The 20,415-nt window shown below is 30.9% G+C and overlaps 2 protein-coding genes across 3 annotated transcripts in view; one reads left to right on the top strand and one right to left on the bottom strand.

Moving 5' to 3' along the window:
* The window catches only part of LOC105618771 (potassium voltage-gated channel protein eag), a 71,008-nt gene that overhangs the window by 3,581 nt on the left and 47,012 nt on the right, over positions 1 to 20,415 (bottom strand). The window contains exons 3-11 of one of the 2 annotated variants that reach the window (XM_012200302.1): positions 17,283 to 17,415; positions 11,756 to 12,024; positions 10,531 to 10,830; positions 10,027 to 10,280; positions 9,152 to 9,417; positions 8,656 to 8,941; positions 8,123 to 8,486; positions 3,591 to 3,706; positions 2,452 to 2,568 (exon numbers count right to left, since the gene is read on the bottom strand). In XM_012200302.1, the coding sequence (XP_012055692.1) occupies positions 2,452 to 2,568; positions 3,591 to 3,706; positions 8,123 to 8,486; positions 8,656 to 8,941; positions 9,152 to 9,417; positions 10,027 to 10,280; positions 10,531 to 10,830; positions 11,756 to 12,024; positions 17,283 to 17,415 (2,105 nt within the window). The remainder of the gene's footprint in view (positions 1 to 2,451; positions 2,569 to 3,590; positions 3,707 to 8,122; positions 8,487 to 8,655; positions 8,942 to 9,151; positions 9,418 to 10,026; positions 10,281 to 10,530; positions 10,831 to 11,755; positions 12,025 to 17,282; positions 17,416 to 20,415) is intronic. The other variant, XM_012200303.1, reaches the window with a different exon arrangement.
* LOC105618770 (TLD domain-containing protein 1) lies at positions 5,820 to 7,154 on the top strand. The gene has a single exon (XM_012200301.1). It carries the CDS (start codon positions 5,820 to 5,822, stop codon positions 7,152 to 7,154), a length of 1,335 nt encoding a protein of 444 aa, XP_012055691.1.

The raw sequence follows: 20,415 nt of genomic DNA, 5'->3' as shown, positions 1-20,415 counted from the left end.
GTAATAGTACGAGTTAGTACAAACAATATATATATATATATATATATATATATATATATATATATATATATATACATATATGTATAAAATCGTTGATTATTATAATAGAAATTTTTAAAAAGCAGAATATTATGTAGCTGTAAATCGTAAATATAGCGTGATATTCATTTAGTTTTCTGTCTGGCATTCCAATAATTTTTCGGGCAGCTGCATGACAGTATTTTATATATGTTCGTACGTATATATGCACTCTCATAAAGATAATAAACTATATAGAGGAGACAAAGAGAAATTTGAATACTAGAGTGTATGCGTTCGTCACATGCACTTCACTTTGCAGAAAAAGAAGATCAAACATAATAAATATATCAGGATTTCGGCAGTTTCTCATCTCGCCGACAGCATTACGAGTTTGCGCAATTTTATGCGCGATTAACAATTACATTCGCAGTCTTTAATTATACAAATAAGATATCGTTTGCTCGAAAAGTATTGCTGATGTCAATTTTTAAATATATTAAATTGTACGATTAAGATCTTCTGCTTTTTATTAACAAACCTTGTAAAGATTCAGAGTATCCAGCGTTATGACTACGTATGTTATTTCACTCTAGCGCTGAAAATAAAAGCTGGCAGATAAAGTTGCAAAGCTGTATAACGGAGGAAATAAAAACTGTACAAAATCCTGAAATTTATATTATATGACTCTGGCTTTTAATTATAAAACGTTATCATGATTATGCAAAAAAGATGCGCATGATCTTGTAAAGCATCCGTATATCTTACAGCACTCTAGCATTCGTTTAAAAACTGCAGTATAATCGTTAAAATAATACTGATACAATATCGCAAATGAAATGTACGTCTCGTGAAAATGTTGCTGGAAGGACGAACAAACCAAAAGTGTTTTATTAACGCAAAATATTTGATAAAATGTTGACATTAAAAATTAGTAAAAATTAGAATTATTTACAGAAATTTCCAATGATCTTTAAATATTATATCACTATATCAATATTATGTCATTGTCAAATGAATCCCATTGCTAGTTTGTCTTTTATTATTTTAATAAACATTAGTGGGAAATCATAATTAATCATATCAATGACATAATACTTTAAAGCAAAACAGTGTATTGATTTTATATATTTTATCAAAAATATAATATATGGAATATATTATATAATGCAAATGCATTTGACGAGGATAAATGTCTGAAATGTTCGTGGCGGCTATCATTCTTGATTTGCTCGTGTTTCAACGTAGACGTGCGATGAAAATTTATTATTATTCACAATTTAAGCGTGTGTACAGCAAGTGCACGTACGTGATACCTTCCGGCTGGCACATTACGGGACGCATTACGATATTTATTGCGTCAAATAGATTTGGGGAAGTATCTGTATGTGTGCAGCGTGTTCTTGAGAATGACAGTGACAAATTTTATATCAAAGAGAAATCTTAAATCAATCTGAAATCGATATCATCTCAAGGGGAATTTATTTGGATTTCTTTACTCTTCCTTGGAGTCCAACGTTAAATTTTTCGAAGTATAGCTAATTATAAGTATTATATTAAGGTTTCATCAAAACACAAATCAATCAAAGCAAATAAAGACTTGATTCTGTTAAAAATTGTCCATTTAAAAATAATTTGATGATAAATTATTTCTAATCTTATGTATTTAAAAATTTATTTTTTTCATTAAAAAAATCGGTTTTCTATTTTCTTGTAAAGTTGAAATTGAGTCAAGTTTGTCGATGTTGTACAAGAACATTCTGCATGTTGTTATTAGTTTTAAGAAATGCAGTTTAATCCCTTATTTGCAAGATCATCGTTAAAATTACAAAAAATTGATTTTTCTTTAAATATAAATCATTTATAAGAAAAATCCTATTCCGTTAGATATACACATATCACATAAAAGTTTTGCGCAAAGCATATCTGCTTTTTAATTCTTTTTTTTTTAATTATTTTATTTCATATTTTTAAAGTTGACAAACAATGACTTAGAAATCAAAAGTACGCAATGAGGCATTTAATTAATGAAACTTAGAATCATCAGAATGCAAATGTGGGATTAACCCGCGGAGACACGTGCATCACGCGCGTTGCCGTGGTACACAATATATTCATGAGTATTACATATATACACATGTACACGAATATCGAAACAGGTATTCCGGTATAATATGCATAATGTAATAATATACAGTATACATTGCGATGGATATTAATAAAACTGCCATGGTCATAATTAACGACGGTAATTAATGGTAACAAATGTTGTATAAAAGTTCAATGATAAAAGATAACGATGTAATAATGATAACAACAATAATAATAATAATAATAATAATAATAATAATAATAATAATAAGACGTGTAGCGAGGAAAACGGCAAAAAAGAATTAGAGAAGAAATAAATACGTAAGAAAATAATGAAATTGCCTAAAACTCGGCCAGGGTGGCAGGACGTTCACAGTGAGCTCCTCGTCGGAATCCTGATGAGACCGTCCACTCACGGTCCTGGTCACACCGATCTGGCTTTCCGCATCACTCTTGAACCTTTTCGGAAAGAACAAGCCAGCCAAGCAACACGATCAACAGTCACATTCAGCAACAGCCACGGAAGATACAAAAATCCGCAATAAAACCTTTTATCATTCTTTATCTCTTTCATTTTTTTCTTTTTCATTTTCTCTCTCTCTCTCTCTCTCTCTCTGTCTCGCACGTGTCACGCAGGATACTGCATGTGCACACGCATAAAAATGTGGAACTGTTAAAACCATCTGTCACCATGTAATAATAAACTTGAGTACTTTCAAGTCAGTTTTAATAAATGTGATCTTACAATTTTCTTGTTAATTCTTTAATAGTTACTTCAATAATTTTTCTTAAGTTATTTTCTTAATTATTTTCATAAGTATACATTATTCATATATAAAAATTAATTAATGCACAGAATTTCAAACAAAATTGTCCTTATTTTATCGATAGTACGTAGGAAAAATTTATTTTATACACAATTTATTAATAATTACGCTACATTATGAAAAATTGTGTATTAATTATACGCGTGCACATGTTCTATATATGAAAATATTATGAATTAAAATGCAGAATTTTATGATATATATCACATGGGAAATTACAGTCACTTATATCTAATCGTTACATAAAAGAAATTTGAGTGTAAAATTGCGCTCTCTCGCATGCTTCGATAAAGATTTTTACGATTGTCAAAATCAGTCGAAGCAGATACTTTCGAATGATTTAATCAGTGGCAACCGGAAGTCGTCAATTACAAACTAATGCTTGCAATAATTGTAATTTTCTCAGCAGAAATCCATTCCGTAAAATTAAATTTTTTATTTTTATAATTAAGGATTTGATTTAAAAGTAATAAAGTTTGATTTAAAAGTAATCGAATGTTTTGTATTTTACACAACTTCCATTTTCAATTTCTCGGAATAGATTCCTTATGATTCACATATTTACTTCCAAAGAATAATTGATGTCAGACTCGAATACATTTGATCGTATTCGGTAGCTAATGGATAGAAACAATAAGCAAGAATATTTTCTACCTCGAGAAGATCTTGCGAACCAGATGATCTTGAGCTTGATCCAATTGCGGCTCATTTTTTCTCCTTTCGGCCAACTCCTTTTCTCGACGGACATCAGCGACTTTCCGAAAGATGAGCTATGCATAGAATTTACCTTCATTAACGTTACATGATAAAAAAATATTCTTTTTAAATAATAATTAAATAAAAAAGATACATAGGGATTAACATATTTATTAATTAAAACTTATTAAAAACAATGTATATTATATATAAGAAATTCATATATACATTATTTTATATGTTACTATATTTTATATAGATATATGTTATATCCAGTAAACATCAATTAACATTAACATCAATGTTATTTCTTATTCAATAACGTAATTCCTATAAATGTGTATTACATACATTAATATTGTTGAATAAAATTTTATAATAATAATATTATGTTAGTTAGTGTTTACTCTTAGAGTATATATTTAATTATACCTAAATTTGTTCTATAATAATAATATAATAAATTTCCTATTTGATGAAAATGCTATAGGAATTTATTACACAGCATTATTGATATACGTCATGTTTAATTGTTTTACGACACTCGACATATAATTTTCAGAAATTTCTTTTTGTGGAAATAGAAAACGAAAGAATCAATCTTCATTTAAACAATACTTAACAGTCAAGCGTTTCCGCGCCAATGCGAAAATCGCATGGAAACAGCCGATGCTGTGTTTTGACTTTGACGTATTATGGATGTGCGTCATCTCGAATGCGCTCTGTGCATAGGCCAGGTCATCTCATCTCATCTACCGTGTGAAAATTGCATAACTTGAGCAACGCGCCTATAATTCCCTTTGAACGAGATCAAATCGCATTTCGTGCCGTTCCTCGCCTTGTCCTCTCTCAGTTTGTCCTACCTCAATCCTTGTCCTGCCTTCATCCTTTACTACTCTTTTGTTTTTTTATGCGCACATTGTGCGATGAATATTTTCGCGAGGCAATTATCTCTCGATAATCCTCGAATTTTTATCCCTGTTTCTATAGAAGTTTGTGTGAGAGTAAAAAAATACTTAACGCATAAACAAATGCATTTGCAAGTGAAATAGACAGTGCAATAAGCTGACAGTTGAAGGATAAATCAGCTGGATTTTCAATTTTCGCTCTTTATACTCCGGACACTCAGAGTAATTTTACAAATACTATTGTATTATTATTGAGTCTAAATACAATTGATTTTGTTGCGTTTATTCGTGCAAAAATTCAGAGGTTTCGTCTCCAAAAAAAAAGAGATAAAAAGAAGTTTTTTTACTCTAAATTTTCGAGAAGTTTTCTCGAATTTTTGTCTTAGACCGCGATTTGCTATTAAGCTGCCACTTAGTCTGCTTCACAACTGTTTCACGTTATTAAAAGAGAGACGGATTTCGACAAATTTAAATGTTTCGCCGTCAGTTTTGATTATTCGTGAACGAACGAACGGGGAAAATGCGCAAATGATGCATAAACGATGCATCGCGCGTCGTGCGTCAGTTGGCGCAGGCGTCATGATGGAAGTCGATAGGTGCTGTCGATGAGAGATGCGCACTCGTGGCGGCTCGTAGCAGCGAGCTGCTCGCGCGTTGCACATAACCTTCAAAGTCCTCTGGTGATCGTGTTGACGTGTTCGTTCAAGCCGATCGCCGTCGTCCGCACGACGACGTGACGTGACGTGCGTGACGAAACGTGACGCAACGTCGCGCCGCCGACGACACCGACAGTGCCGACTCCAGTCGACATCTGCGAATGCAGTGGATCTGCGGTCCAAGGCAGGTGCAGGGTGGTGTCCTTGCGTTCTCGACATAGACAGGGTGACCGGAAAGACCAGGAGGTATATGGACTGTCGGGAAAGGTTGCTCGCCCGTACGAAAGGTGTGTCTTTATCAATATATATCTTTATCAATCACTTTATCAATAACGTGATAGATTATATTTTATGATATTTAGATAGTTGTTTTTTATGATTTCGAAGTATAAATAACAATCAAACGTATAGCATACCCTGCGCAAATTCTAAAATATGATTGGAAAAGAGGAAAATCTTATTTATCTTTTTCTTCTATGTAATGTGATGTTAAATATGTCTCTAAAGTCATATAGAATTAAACTATTATTTAGAAAAATGATTTGATTAGTAAAGATAGTAAAAGTTGATTAATAGAAGCTGCTTTTGAAATAAGCGAAACTAACATTGTATAATTGTTACAGATGGGTCATGGATCAAGCCGTTCTGCTTCATCAGCAAATATTCTTTCCACAGAGGAATTGACATTAGTGGAGAACCTCTTTAAGTCTATGTCTCGCAGCTCAGGTTCCATCAAACGCGAGGACATATTCAAACATTGGTCGATACATTTGGATGATGCTTTATTGCAATTTATAGTTCGATTTCTCTGTCATGATCCAGGAAAGAAAGTCTCGACCATCAACGGGGAGAACTTTGGTCGACTCTATGTCTTTGCCGTACGCGGTAATCCCGAGGAACGCACCAATTTAATCTTTGATGGTCTCTCGGAGGAAGAGCAAAAATATGAAATATCCACTGCTTCGTTCCTTCATTATCTTCAAGCAACGATTAATTCTTACTTACGACTACAAAAGAACTCTGTCAATGCGCATTACCTCACTTGGAGTAGCATCGGTTGCACGGTCAACACTAGGCGCATAGGAATGCGTTCTCGCAGTCTCTGTGAGGATTTGATCAAGTATGGGGATGTGTTGACTGTCGATCAAGTGGAAAGTTGGTTTATGACAGCTGCCACGTTTAAGAATATTCAATCGCACGTTTTCCAATACCTCTATTTAGTCTCTCAAAAGAAGGGTAGCGATAAGAATACAGGAGCGCGTATAAACGATCTGAACCTTTTACCGTTATGCAAGGGTTTAGAAAATATACCGCACTTTCCAAGTATATTAGGTTTGGGAGATGTTCTGTTCCTAAATTTGAGTCTGCCACACGAATTACGTAACGAATGGCGATTTCTGTTTTCGAGTCAGGTGCATGGCGAATCATTTTCAACTATGTTAGGAAGAATCGTGATGCAAGGTGCTACAATTATTATACTTCAAGATATGGATGATCATGTATTTGGGGGTTTCGCCTCGGACAGCTGGAAACTAGGACCGAATTTTATAGGAAATCAAACGTCATTCCTATTCAAGCTTGAGCCGGAAATATTGACATTTTCATCGACGAATTACAACAATCACTATCAGTATCTCAATCTCCATCAGCAAACGATGCCTAATGGCCTGCTTATGGGGGGACAGCTTAATTATCCCGGCCTCTGGTTGGATTGCGAATACGGCACCGGCAAATCAAGTTTGTCGTGCACGACTTTTCAAAATTATGTACAGCTTAGCGGTAAGGAAGACTTCAAAATCAAACATTGCGAGGTATGGGGAGTCGGTCCAGTGCCAGATGTGGAAGAGGACATGCGCGAAATGCAGTCTGTGTTGGATCAAGATCCGACATCGAAGGTCATGCTAGAATTGTCCGGTCGTAAATTACACAGTGAGGGACTTCGCGAAGAACAAGTGTAATTGTGATAAATATAGAGATTTTTAAGAGATATTGAGCAGAGAGAAAGAAAGAGAGAGAGAAAATGTTAGTTCTAAAGATATTTGTAGATATTTGAAATTGATCAATTGATTTTACAGAATAAAATCTATATAATTATTGTTATCGATTCTTATAGTTGTAATGGAATATATGCGGGTACGAGAAATGTATTAAAAAACTCATAATTATACATAACTATAATAATGTTTATGATATGAAAGAGTCCTCCTATTTTACACGAGTGCGTATCTTTAAAGTTGAAACGAATTCACGTGATAGCGACGAGAGAAACAATTAAAACTATTACAGAAACGAATTATATTACGAAAATTGTTGCGGAAGTCTGAATGAAAAACGCTTATTTGTTTGTATGAATGAATTCCACATTTTTTACAGTCTTGTGTAAGACTATTTATTTATAATTATTTATCTAAATATATATTATTAGGACTTTTGTCCCCTTTTAAAACGGCCTGATATCTTTCAATTCGCGATTATTTCTTCAATCATTCAGTCTTACTCATACTTGTATAATTTTGTTAATGTCATGTATACGTGTATTTATGAAATCAATGATACGATATTAAAGAATGTTGATTGTTACGTTATCCGAATGCCTATTATCTAGTGCCTGACGAGTCGTTTATTGTAATTGTTAATTTATTGTTCTTTGCATATGTTGATTATTTATAAACGAATAATCGTGTGCCATACAAATTGCTTTTATTAACTAAGACTGTATAATCGTCGTGCAAAGAAATATGCAAACACTCTGATCATTTGCCATTATAAAGTCAAAGCAAATCATCACAATAATGTAAGATCTATTAAAAGTTCAATAAACAATCAAAATCCTATATTTTAATTGTCATATTTGATTTGACCCTTTTCATTACAATAAACACATTTGCAAAAAAAAAATTAAAAATTAAATATTTGAGAAACTCACCCGATGACTCAAGTTGTAAGTTAGAATCAGGTTCCTGGCGAAGGAGTTTGCAAAAGCTTGATAAAAGTCCAACACCTCTAAGAGCCGATCTCGTTTGATTGTATGCAAATCGCAATAAGTAAGCGCCCTAACATTCGCTGCACTCTGGCCGATCGTTGGATTCGTCCAAAAGCTGTCGCCGAAAACGTCGCCTTTCCCTAGTATTGCCACTACTTCGTCATCTTGTATGACTTCGAGGCTACCAGTTACGATAAAGCACAAAGAATCGATGGATTCTCCTGTATGATAGAGCAGATCGCCGGGGGCGCTATGTGACATCGTGAAGTGCATCGCCAAGGCACGCAGACATCCATCAGACGCTAATCTAAATAGTAAACAAGCATAGCGAATTAAAATTATTACAATTTACAATAATGATCTAATTACATTTATAATTACATTTATAATTACTATTACATTTATAATTTAATATTAGTTAATTTTTAAATTAAATTTAAAAGTATACAATCTTTATATATGATTGTAGAATTTACCTGAAAGCGGGATGTTCGTTGAAGACCTTCCGATTAAGATGCACGCAAATATCGGCCTTCATGTCTTTAGGGCAGTAATTAAGAACTTTATCCGTATCCAAGCCTTTGGTCATCGCCCACGTGCTAACGACGTAATCCATGACGCGCTCACTAAGAGCTTTCGGTACTTCATGTAGCTTCATAAATTCTCTCACGTTGTTCAACATATCGTGATACTTGGCGGTAGCGGATGTCATTTGTTGGATGATAGTGGTAACATGACCGAAGATCGTAGCATACAATAAGGCTGGTTGAGGGAAGAAGAGAAAAGGAAAGAGAAAAAATTCTTTAAATTTATTTTATACAAAATATTCGCAAGTATTTTTTTTTTTCATCTAACTTCGTTGAAATATTCGTAAGTATTTTTTTTTCATCTAACTTGTCGGATGATCGAGATATTCCTTTTGTAGCTGATTTACATTTATAATTAGATTCAAAATTATAATGGTATCCATACCAGCTATGATCATCATACAGATGGTGAAAATCTTCTCATTGTCGGTTTCGGCTGCAACATTTCCAAAGCCCACAGAGGTCATACAAGTCATTGTGAAGTAAAGAGCAGTGACATACATCGTACGGCGTGACGGGCCAGCTACTAGTTCGGGTGCAGTGCTGGCATTGGTCCACAAGTAGCTATATGGTGACTGGGTAACGTTAGCCAATTTCCACAACCACGAATATTGCACCCCATTATCAGCATCTGATCTCCCTATCGAATACCTTTAATGCGAGGAAATTTCTTACTATATCAGATTCATCGGACCGAAAATTGATACGATATCAAAAAAGATCACATTTGGATGCGAGATACTATGCTATTTCTTTTACGATCGCACGAAGTTAAATTTAACGTTCTTGTTTATACATTTAAATGCTTCCACATTCTGGATGAATTTTGACTTAATGTAATAACTGGATATCGTTGCTTTGTATTGTCTTTGTGCATTCGTCCTCTTTCATAAAAAATTATTTTTAATAAAATTAAATAAAAAAATATCTAGGGAGCACCGTTTTATATTCAATTAAATTTCTTCTTTTTTTCGACAGAATGATGGTTAGTAAAATAATATAATATAGATAACGCTCAATTTTTAAGATATAATGAAACAACAGATATACATAAATATTGTACGTAAAACATATATACATAAAAAAAGTGGAAGCATGTTTGGACATAACGAATATCACAATAATCTTCGCTTTTGTACGAGTATGTAATGTTGTACAGTAATGATTGTATTACGCGACGTACGTATCTCAGTCAAAGAGGTGTGTGTTACCTTGAATACGTGTGTGTACACAGGGTAAAATCACCTTAATATGACGTACCAAATACAGGCCAGCCAGTGAGCAACCAACATGTAGAAACAGAGTAGAAGAATGAGCATCGCGGCACCATATTCCAGATAACGATCTAACTTGCGTACAACTCTACCGAGTCGCAGCAACCGTACTACTTTCAGAGCCGAAAACAGGCTACCTATTCCATCCTCATCATGATCGAAGGCGTTAAATACATCGTATGGTAGACAACTTAGTAGATCTATGATGAACCAAGATTTCAGATAATTCATCCTGATTACCTGAAAGTATCAAAGTATTACGTTATGAAAAAAACATAGCTATTACGCATTTATTCTTATTATTATGTATGAAAGTAAATTACTATTATATGTATATATTCATTACACTATCGTGAACAAATTATTTCACAAAACTGCGAGTTATTTATAGGATTTGTAATAATTCCAAATACAAATATAAAATATAAACATTTATTTTTAATAGATAATTAAATTGCTTACGAAAAAATGTTGATAAAGCTAAAGTTACCTTCGGATCAGATACGACTTCTCCACCAGCGCCAACAAATGTTGTGTGAAAATTTAGCACAATGTCGATGAAGAATATCACATCAACGATACTGTCTACAACTAATAGAGAGACATCTTCGCTAGTCTTATTTTTAAACGCGACGTTATACGGCACCATGATGGCTGTGTAAAAAGTCAAACATAAAATAATCCAGTCCCAAATTGCCTTAAATGCGCAGTAATGTAATAAAATGTGTGGCGGGGTTTTCGGTGCTTCTTGTCTGTATTGTGGCATAACATCGCCGCTTAGGGACATCATCTAAAAGAAGATCATAATGTCGAAATATATATCAAGAGGCAAATTCTTGTGTGAAAAATATCATAAAAATTATCATAAAAATAATTGTTGTTACATAAATTTATACATTTATACAAATTTGTTTACATAAATTTATACATTTATATATATTTATATAATTCGTTACTTAAAGATATTTCTTCATAAATTTTATTTATATTGATAGATATATGTTAAAATAAACCATCAAAGAGAACGAATTATTTTTATCATTTAAATATCGATTTCTTATCCATCATATATATCTCTTTTATCTGATATCTTTTTCTTACATCAAGTTTGACTCCATTAGCTTTTCACACTTCAAAACTTTCAAATATATAAGCTTTCTAGGTTGATTTTAAAGAAAAATTCATGCAGATGTGGTCTCAGCTTTCCATTTTCTGACGAAGTCGACGTATTGAAAATACGTTTTTATTTCATCGATTTATAAATGTATAGATTGACTACTACTATAATTCATCATATTGACTGTTTTGAAATGATAATAATACTTATATACTTTCAGCCACGGTAAAAAAAGGGATATCGAGATATATATTTTAAAGATTTTTGAAAGAAAACATTTTAAAGATTACACGGAAAGAATTATCTTTTAAATTTTACCCTGAAAATATGGTAGTGTGGTATAATACAATATTTTCAAGATTTTTACCATGCACTTAGTAAAATTAATTTATATTTTATTGTAGTTTTATTAATGAATGAAAGAAATTTACATAAAATTCTTCGAAATGTAATGTTGTCCCAAAATTATCATATTTTCAGAGCAAATTCTAAGAAAGATTCTTTCCGTGTAGGAAAATTACGACATAAAAGAGATATACAAATATAAAAAAGATGAAGATTTTTAATAAAATTATGAAACATCATTTCAACAACTTACATGACCCAAATGCGATTGTTTGGTGGTAGTCGGTACAGCTGTATCTTTCAAAGCCGGCAGATGGGAGCTGAATTGAGAAACTAGAACCGATCTCGATCTGGTGACTGATCTGGCGAGTTTGGCGAACTTGGAGAGGCCGCCTTTGCTGTCGTCCGTTTCGATAGGTTGTTTCAAAGCGGTAATGTCTCGAAAAGTCAGTAGGAACAAGACCACGAGGTCTCGTTCGTTTTTGATGGGTGCTATTTGCAACAGCAGCCATAATGGTGTCTCTATGGATAAAAAAAGGATAATGCTGATATTAAAAAAGAAAATCTAATATTTAATTTATTCTTTCAAGCACTATCAGTTGCAAAAAGATTACGAATTTTATTTCTCTAGCAGAGGCTATATTAAATCAGCGAGTCAGCTGGTCATCAATTCAGCTGCCGGAATCTAGAAGAATCTATGCTACGTGTGTCAAAAGATATACTCCAATAAAATGATCTGCTATATACAGTAATAAAAGTGCGAAAGAAGAAAAATTGAAATATAAGAACTAATCGTACTATTGTTATAAATTAGATAAGTTTTTAAAAATAAGAATTAATAAGATAATACAATCAACACGATTAACAAGAAAAATGTCGAAGATATTTTAAAGAAGTGCTAAAATGAGATATTTTTATTGATAAGAAAATACGAAAAATTTTCTTCGATGCGAGAAAATTCTCAAATATCACAGATAAGATGTAAGAATTTAAAACATTCGTCCATATGTTATTACGTGGCTTTAGTTAAATTAATTAGATTTTATATTTTCTAATAGTAATATATTTTCTAATATTAAATTTCTAAGTTAATGCTTAATCCTTATAATATAATGATGTTTCTTCGTCAATCCAAGTAATAAAGTACTATGCATTAAATTATTGTAATACTAGTCACACTTGTCCACAATGTTAAATTCGACATGCAGGATCGAAGCTGGATGCGAGTTCGGGCCAATGAAATCTAATTAGGGACTTACTTATGATATTTCGTAATGTAAAGCATGCTAGCATGCAAATAAATGATAGTAATGAATAAATTAAAGTAGAGCAAAGGAGAAGAAAACAATAATATATGTATTGAATAATAAAAAGAAATTTATATTATATTAATCAAAATATATCATTGTGACGTATATTAAAATCCATTTGTAATGTCGACAAATCCTAGAAAAAATGCTAGTAAATATAAAAATAAATTTTTTGACATTTTGGATATTTTTAATTGGATATTTTACATCTTTACGTTATTCTTTGATGAAATACATTTTTACGTAGTCTTAAAAAAATATACTACTTTAACAATAGAATTCGTTAGAATTTGTTGTTCTTTTAGCGCGGATTAATGAAAAAATACAGGAATTCAAACATGGATGAAATTTTGGATCCGAGGGAATACAAGTAATATATAAATGTTCGATAATATTTTGTATCTACTCCTATGTGGATATTTATCGACAGCTGGCTTAATTAAGCAACCTTGTAAGCCTGTCGAGCGACAGCGGCATATGGGAAGTTATATATATATTGACACGTACATCGACAACGGAAATACCGACCATGTTTCGAGGAATAATAAAAAGTGTAAGTCATCACTATGAGAAAGTATAACTACAGTTTTAACTAATTTGAAATGAAACGAACGGAATTTAATAATCGAGATAATTATGACAAAAAAAAAATTCAGACATTGAAATAATTTTCTATGATAAATCTAGTAATTGTTATATCATTTAATAAAAATTTATTAAATACTAATTTAAAATATTCTATTAAGAGTTATAATTTCTATAAAATATAAGATAACATATTTATCGCAGAATATCAAAATTATCTTGATTATTCAATATTAAATGCGGATGGTAATCATACGCTTGAATATAAATGGCATAATTATATGGCAACATGCGTTATGCTGTTACAGAGCGTGTTATGCATTAAAAATAAATAAAAACAGTATCATAGAATTTACGTAGAATATCAGCACATATGAAGTAAAATTTGTTAAGAAGAAGATGATAAGAAAAAGTGGTAGAATTGACCGAAATATTTCGATTTGTAAAAAAGTTTAAGGTGTTAAAGCGTAGCTTTAAGATGTTAGAGAGTAGCGACAATTAATTTGTGAGATTAATTTTATTTCAGTTGATGACTTGATTGTGTTATATGCTGAAAGTAATCGGCGGTCATATATCTGAAATAAATGTAATATGGGTAGAAATATTATTTTAATATCCAACTTTGACTGTACTTGGCTTCTCTAACTTAGCTGATGTTTCGGTTTTATTAATGAGTAATAATTGAATTGAATTGAATTTCTACAATCATATTATATACTTTCAATTTGCATAATCTAGGAAAAACTGGCAAAAAAGTTATAAAGATTTTGTTATTAATTCTATGAGCAATCAATAATAAAATGCGATAATAAATCAAATTTGATCTTTAAATTAAAAATTTTCATCAATATGATATAGATATTAATAACAATTTAAGTAAATAAAAAATATATAAGTAAATATACATTATATTATATGCTATAAAAAGTATTGTAGTATCAATTTTGAAATGTTGATAAAAAATTATAGAAATTGAAATCGAGATGTTTATGACAGTATACACGTGCTATCATTTATAAATTCGGAAACGCTTGTGATTTTCTCGTATCTCACAAAAAGTTAAGTATCTTGATAAAAAAAATCGTGAAAAAGCCTTAAAAAAATGTTTTAAAGAGGAAAGACGGAACTTTAAATCTCTATGTTTTATCTTTATGCCTTCAATGTTTTGTTCTTAAATTACATAAAATTAAAAATTGAAATATTTTTTAAATATTTTTGTTTTATTTTGAAGTACTGCAACTTGATGAAATCAAGTCATCGGATAAAATTTAACAAATAAATATCTTAAAGTAAGCTTTAAAATGTTTTTACAATGAAAAAATTTACGACGATTTTTCGCAATAATATCGAATTTTTTGTGTGAAATTTCAATTTCTACATTTTTTTATTAAAAAAAAAATTTTAGAAATATAAACTATTGTAGAAGTAAAATTAATACTTAGATTTAAAACTTTATTCTTCTTTTTTGAAATACATTTGCAAAAAATTCTCTATGACTTTTTTTCATATTTAAAATATTTAACTTTACGTGCGAGAAAATCACAAATATTCCTATACTTATGAACGATAATGTAACTACATATATACTATGTGCTATTAAGAAGAGACTATATGAAATGTAAGTAAAAATAAATTTTCTGTAAGAAAGAATCTTCGTTTCCTGTAATATGGCACGTAATTAATTTGTCTTTTACAATCTTATTCCTACGAGTTAATCAACCTCGTAAATTTTTGATAATTCTCGAAGAGTGACTTTCTTTCTCCCTCTATTCGAAGAGAAAAATGAACGTCATTGCATTTATCTCCGCGTCTCTCTTCCGACGATAAGGACTGTCGACTAAGGTTTTCCGACAAAAAAGTACTTAGATTCACCAAACGAGCAGCACAAAAATAATGTCCGTGATCTATTTTGTGAACTATCGGCAAATGGTGCTATTGCAAAGTAATCTTTCTGCTCTAGCTCCGATTACGAAGGAAATGTAGCTCTTTTCCACAAAGTGGATATTCTAATTTTAAAGAGAAAATTTCGGAAAAATTTAAGATAATTATAAAAATACTAACAATAATTTTAACAAATTTCAAATATTTTATTTTTTTTATCCTATAATGAACAGAATTTAATATAATAGTTAATAATGCTTAGTTTAATTCGTGGTCTTTTTAAGAAATTTTAAGGAATTAAAGATTTAGAATTAAATTTAAATTTTAACGCTAATTTTTAAGTTTATTATTGATGTGATAAGTATATCTGTCGTATATATGATATCCTTTGCATAGATTTTAGATTCGTGGGTGACTTACTGGCATTTGCGAGCACGCTTTTGTGAATCTGTGCTAGACATACCTCTTGGGCTACCTTTAAACAGAACGATCTTGCGTTATTATGCTTAGTATGTGCATTAAGGGAGGTGCATTTAATGTTTCCTTTTATAGAGAAAATAATCAAATATTCGTCGAAATGAGATAACACGCGAATATTAGAGCCAGATGATGCGACATGATGGCAGAACGACCAGCAAAACGCGAAACTTATCGATGATGTATGCAGATAGTTACGTTTCGATATTCCACCAAATATTGTGCATGCACATTGATACATTTCGTGTCTCGAGACGTTTTAAAACGGGAATCGATAGTTTTGCTGTTGCTCAGCAATTGTTGTTGCAAACATTGTAACTATAACATATATATGCTTCTATAACGTGCTTTAAAAATTTACACACACTTAATAAATAAAGTTGTTATTTTAAGAAATTATTTTTCAGTACAATATTATTCTTATTATATTTATAATTTTTTAAGTGCAAAATATACATATAATGATGGGGAAAAGAATGAGAAACAATGCAAAATTAAATTTTCATAATTTAACTTTCGATAAATACTATTATATTCCATCTAGTCCATTCTCACTTTAATAACAGTGAGATAAATATCAAATGTTTATAGAATAGCAATTATTAATTCAATTTTCGTATCTGTTTATAACTTAAAAAGAAATTAAGATATTTTATTATATTTGAAAAAAAAATAATGTAACACTATTTTCTTATAGCTTATTGCTACATGAAAAAGTTATAAATTGCACGTTTCCAATGGTGTACATATTCTAATTAACGTAACGGCGCTGTTACGCCAGCAAAACGTTGGTTCCCTTACGCTAAGCGACGACGTTTTGTTTTCCATTAAATACATAGACTCTGCTGATTGCCGGGTACCTCTAACGTTTCCGCACCGTGCACAATGCATAAAGTGCATGGTGGCGCAATAGGAAACTAGATGTTGGCCCGATAAACACGCGCATGCAAATTTCGCGCAATAACTCCTCTGGTCGAGATTCCGCGAGTAGTTTTTTCTCCCTTTCCAACTACCTTTTTGCATAGCTATCCAATTATCCTGTGTGATAAACGCATAAAGAAAAACGTACTTGCCACTGACAGATTTTCATTACATCATGTAAATTTCGTCAAAATTACATCTTCTTGTAAGAGAACTAGAACAATTCGTCGAGTTTAGATAAACAGAAACCAAATAATTTCATCTTTTTAAATCGTTATAATAAGGTCGTTCATAAAAAATCATGATTTTGTTTTTTTATCTAAATATTTTTTTTATCTAAATATTTATTTTATCTATACATATTTACTGGCTTTATCACGCAAAATAAACCAATGAATAAACATTTAAATTTTATGCGTTAGAAAATCAAAAAATATAAAATTTTAGATCCGTATAATTCTCTGAACATTCATTCCGATCATTCTTCCTTTCTGTATATTAAATACTAACCAAGAAACGCTACATTGAAAACCATCGATACTCGTAAAAAGGCACGAACACCACATTTAAGCTTTCATGCGGAGATTTATAAAAGTAATAACTCACTGGTCTTCTTGTACAGCAAGATCTCGAATTGATCGTGAATTTGACCCTCGAGGCATTCCTCGATTCTGGCAATCGTTTCCTTGTCCGTTAGCTCCCCATACATGAATCCACAACGACATGACTTTTGCATAACCTGGAAATATAAAGAGGACATACGAAATATTCATCAATTAATTTTTTTATTTGGAGATTGTATAGGTAGTATGATTGTATAGTAGTATACTAAATAATAAGGTAAATGTAGATAGGAGACATGTCACATGACAATTATTAGACAAAATGATAAAAATTTTAAATATTAAGCTTTTAATGATATATGTATAATTCTAATTTATTTTATTAAATTTCCATAAACAATGATTTTATTTATTTTAGTAAAAAAAGCACAAGGCAGAAAGGAACACGAGTCAAATATGTAAAGAAGAGTGATAGAAACAGATGTAAGCGAATATTCTATAAAGAGCGTAGATTGGAACAATGGAACATAAAAGAAGCATAAAGCGTTTACGAAGCATTTTAACGCTTCGTTTACGTTCCATTGTTCCAATCTACACCCCTTAGAATGTTTGCTTATACGCTTCTGTACTCTCCTTTTATATTCGACTTATGTTCCTTTTAATCTTACGCTTTACTTTCACTAGAGAATCGTAGAATCGTACATATCATTAAAAGCTTAATATTTAAATTTTTGTTATTTCATCTAATTAAATCATGTCTTTACTTATCTACTAATTGACACATTTACCTTATATGTATATGCGTGTATAACACATGTTATTAATATAAATATAAAATACGTAGGACAAATAATAAATGTGACACGATTATGAATAAAAGATTCATTATAACGATTTGTTTGTTATTAATAAACATTCTGTATTTATTTTGTTGTATTAATAAAGAGTGTATCATGAGTTATAATTCACTACTACAAACTCAGACTCGCGATAATGTCAAATAATCAAAAGAACAGCAAATATGAGTCGCATGCAATTGTTAGAGCGCAGAAATAAAATTATTTTATAAAATTTATTATTTATCTCAGTTTATAATAAATTTATCAAAAATTATTTTATAAAAATTATAAAATTATTTTATGTGCGCTATAATTCAACAATCGTAAAAATACACTCATATTTGTCATTTTTTAAATTATTTATTATATTATATAGATATTTAATAATATGAAATTTTTAAGTTAGTAAAAATAGAGTCTGTTATTCGAATATTGTTCATATTATTACGCGTTTAAAGATAATTTATGTAAAAAAAAATAGGCAGTCAAATGTGCAATTATGAGATACGATTGTAACTGGAAATTTAATCATTTATAAATCATTTTCACATAAATAATTATTTTCTCAATCGACAATATAATTGTATTCAAATTTATTACTTATAATATGAAAATTGTGTAATGTATAATGCAGTATTATCGATTCGCACATTAAACGTTGTAAACAGAAGCCATTGTGAATAAAGCGTTTCTTTAAATAGCGATCTCATGGATCAATATTGCCGATAAAGGTTGATCCGATATGTTATCAAATGTCGACGAAAGCGAGAAACGGTTTGTGCAGTTCGTGCAGGTTATCGAGCATAGGTGATATCGTATTTTTCGACCTCGAAACAGATTTATTAATCCCGTAGTGCTGACCTTTAAATCTTGTGGTTTGCAGACGCAACAGGAATGAAATAACTTGATCCCAATCAAATCCGTGCTCATCGTGTTTTTAAATGAGCGCAATTTTTTTATTCGACACGATTTTTTAATTGAACACGCACTTTTATAAAATTGTGTAAAAAGAATGATATTCAAAGAAACAATATCCTAATTTGTAAAGCGGCAAAAACTTTTAACGGACAAAAATATGGAACTTTTGCAATTTATTTCCGTGCCTTCAACTTTAAACTCAATAAACTGACATTAAAGAGATTTCTTTTAAACGCTATATTGAAATATATTTTGCTCCAGCCATCTCTGTTTTGCTCGTATCTACCATTTCAACATTTGTAGCATGCAGATGTGCGATAAAATGGCACGAAATAGTACATATTTCTTGTAGGCAGTAACAGTCCATTGTGTTAACTGTACTTTTTCATGCTTTCACATCTATAATAAAAAAAAGATATATTTTTGTAGATGAATGAATAAAAAGAGAAAAGCACAGACGTAATATTGTTGATTGATATACGTAATATTGTTGAATACATAGGGGCATGATTTTCAAAGAATATCATTTGGAGATTTTCTAAACGAAGAAATTAATTCTACAATTGTACGGTTATATATTAATCCGATTATGAAAATTACGTTTTCAGTTGTCTCTAAGATAACTGAAGATAATAAGACTAAAAACGTAATTTTCTTTAATAATTATATTTAATAATATTGCTTGGCTACGTAAGCAGAATTGAGATAACTAACAAGCAAAGGAGTTAGTAATATAATGGATTTTTATTCAAGTTGCCAAGCAAAATTATTACTTTTTAAAAAGAACTGATTAACTATATAAAAGGAGCTTTAAAATTATTCAATTCACCCAACAATTATTTGTGCATTCAAGTTTTTATTTTTCATGTAAAATAATAATATAATGTATATTCGTTATGCAAGATACTCGACCGAGACCAAGAATGCGCGAAATGTACTCTTCGTCATCATTTTCGTTCTTCATCCTGTAAACCTCCCACGAAAGCATCCTCAATCCGGTTTCCAGTAATGGAGTTTGCAAACCCCAAATCCATGTATCTTCTCAAACAATAGGATTGGAACACTAGGAGTCTTACAGAAACAAAGTGGTTACAGCTTGTGCTACTACGTCGTCACTTTGGTTGAGACTCCAGAGCGCAGTTAGCCCAGTCACATTCGAATCAAATAATTCAAGATGTCCAATGTAAGTGTGAAAAGTTATTTTTGGATGATTTTCTACTATTAGTTTACGATTAGTTCTATTTAACAAGATTTTATTTTTGATCTGATGTTTATCCTCTGCATATAATTATTTTATAACTATGTTTCATAGAAAATTTTTTTCACTTTGAAAAATCTTTATTAAATTTAAATACACACACACACACACACACACACACACACACACACACACACACACACACACACACACACACACAC

The sequence above is a fragment of the Atta cephalotes genome, assembly GCF_000143395.1.
Source record: "Atta cephalotes unplaced genomic scaffold scaffold00018, whole genome shotgun sequence".
Lineage (NCBI taxonomy): Eukaryota > Metazoa > Arthropoda > Insecta > Hymenoptera > Formicidae > Atta > Atta cephalotes.
Note: the sequence above shows the minus strand (reverse complement) of the source record. Positions and strands in the feature narration are given on the sequence as shown.

Excerpts from the sequence above, each read along its gene's own strand:
- LOC105618770 (XM_012200301.1), top strand. The coding sequence starts at position 5,820 with ATGGGTCATGGATCAAGCCGTTCTGCTTCATCAGCAAATATTCTTTCC.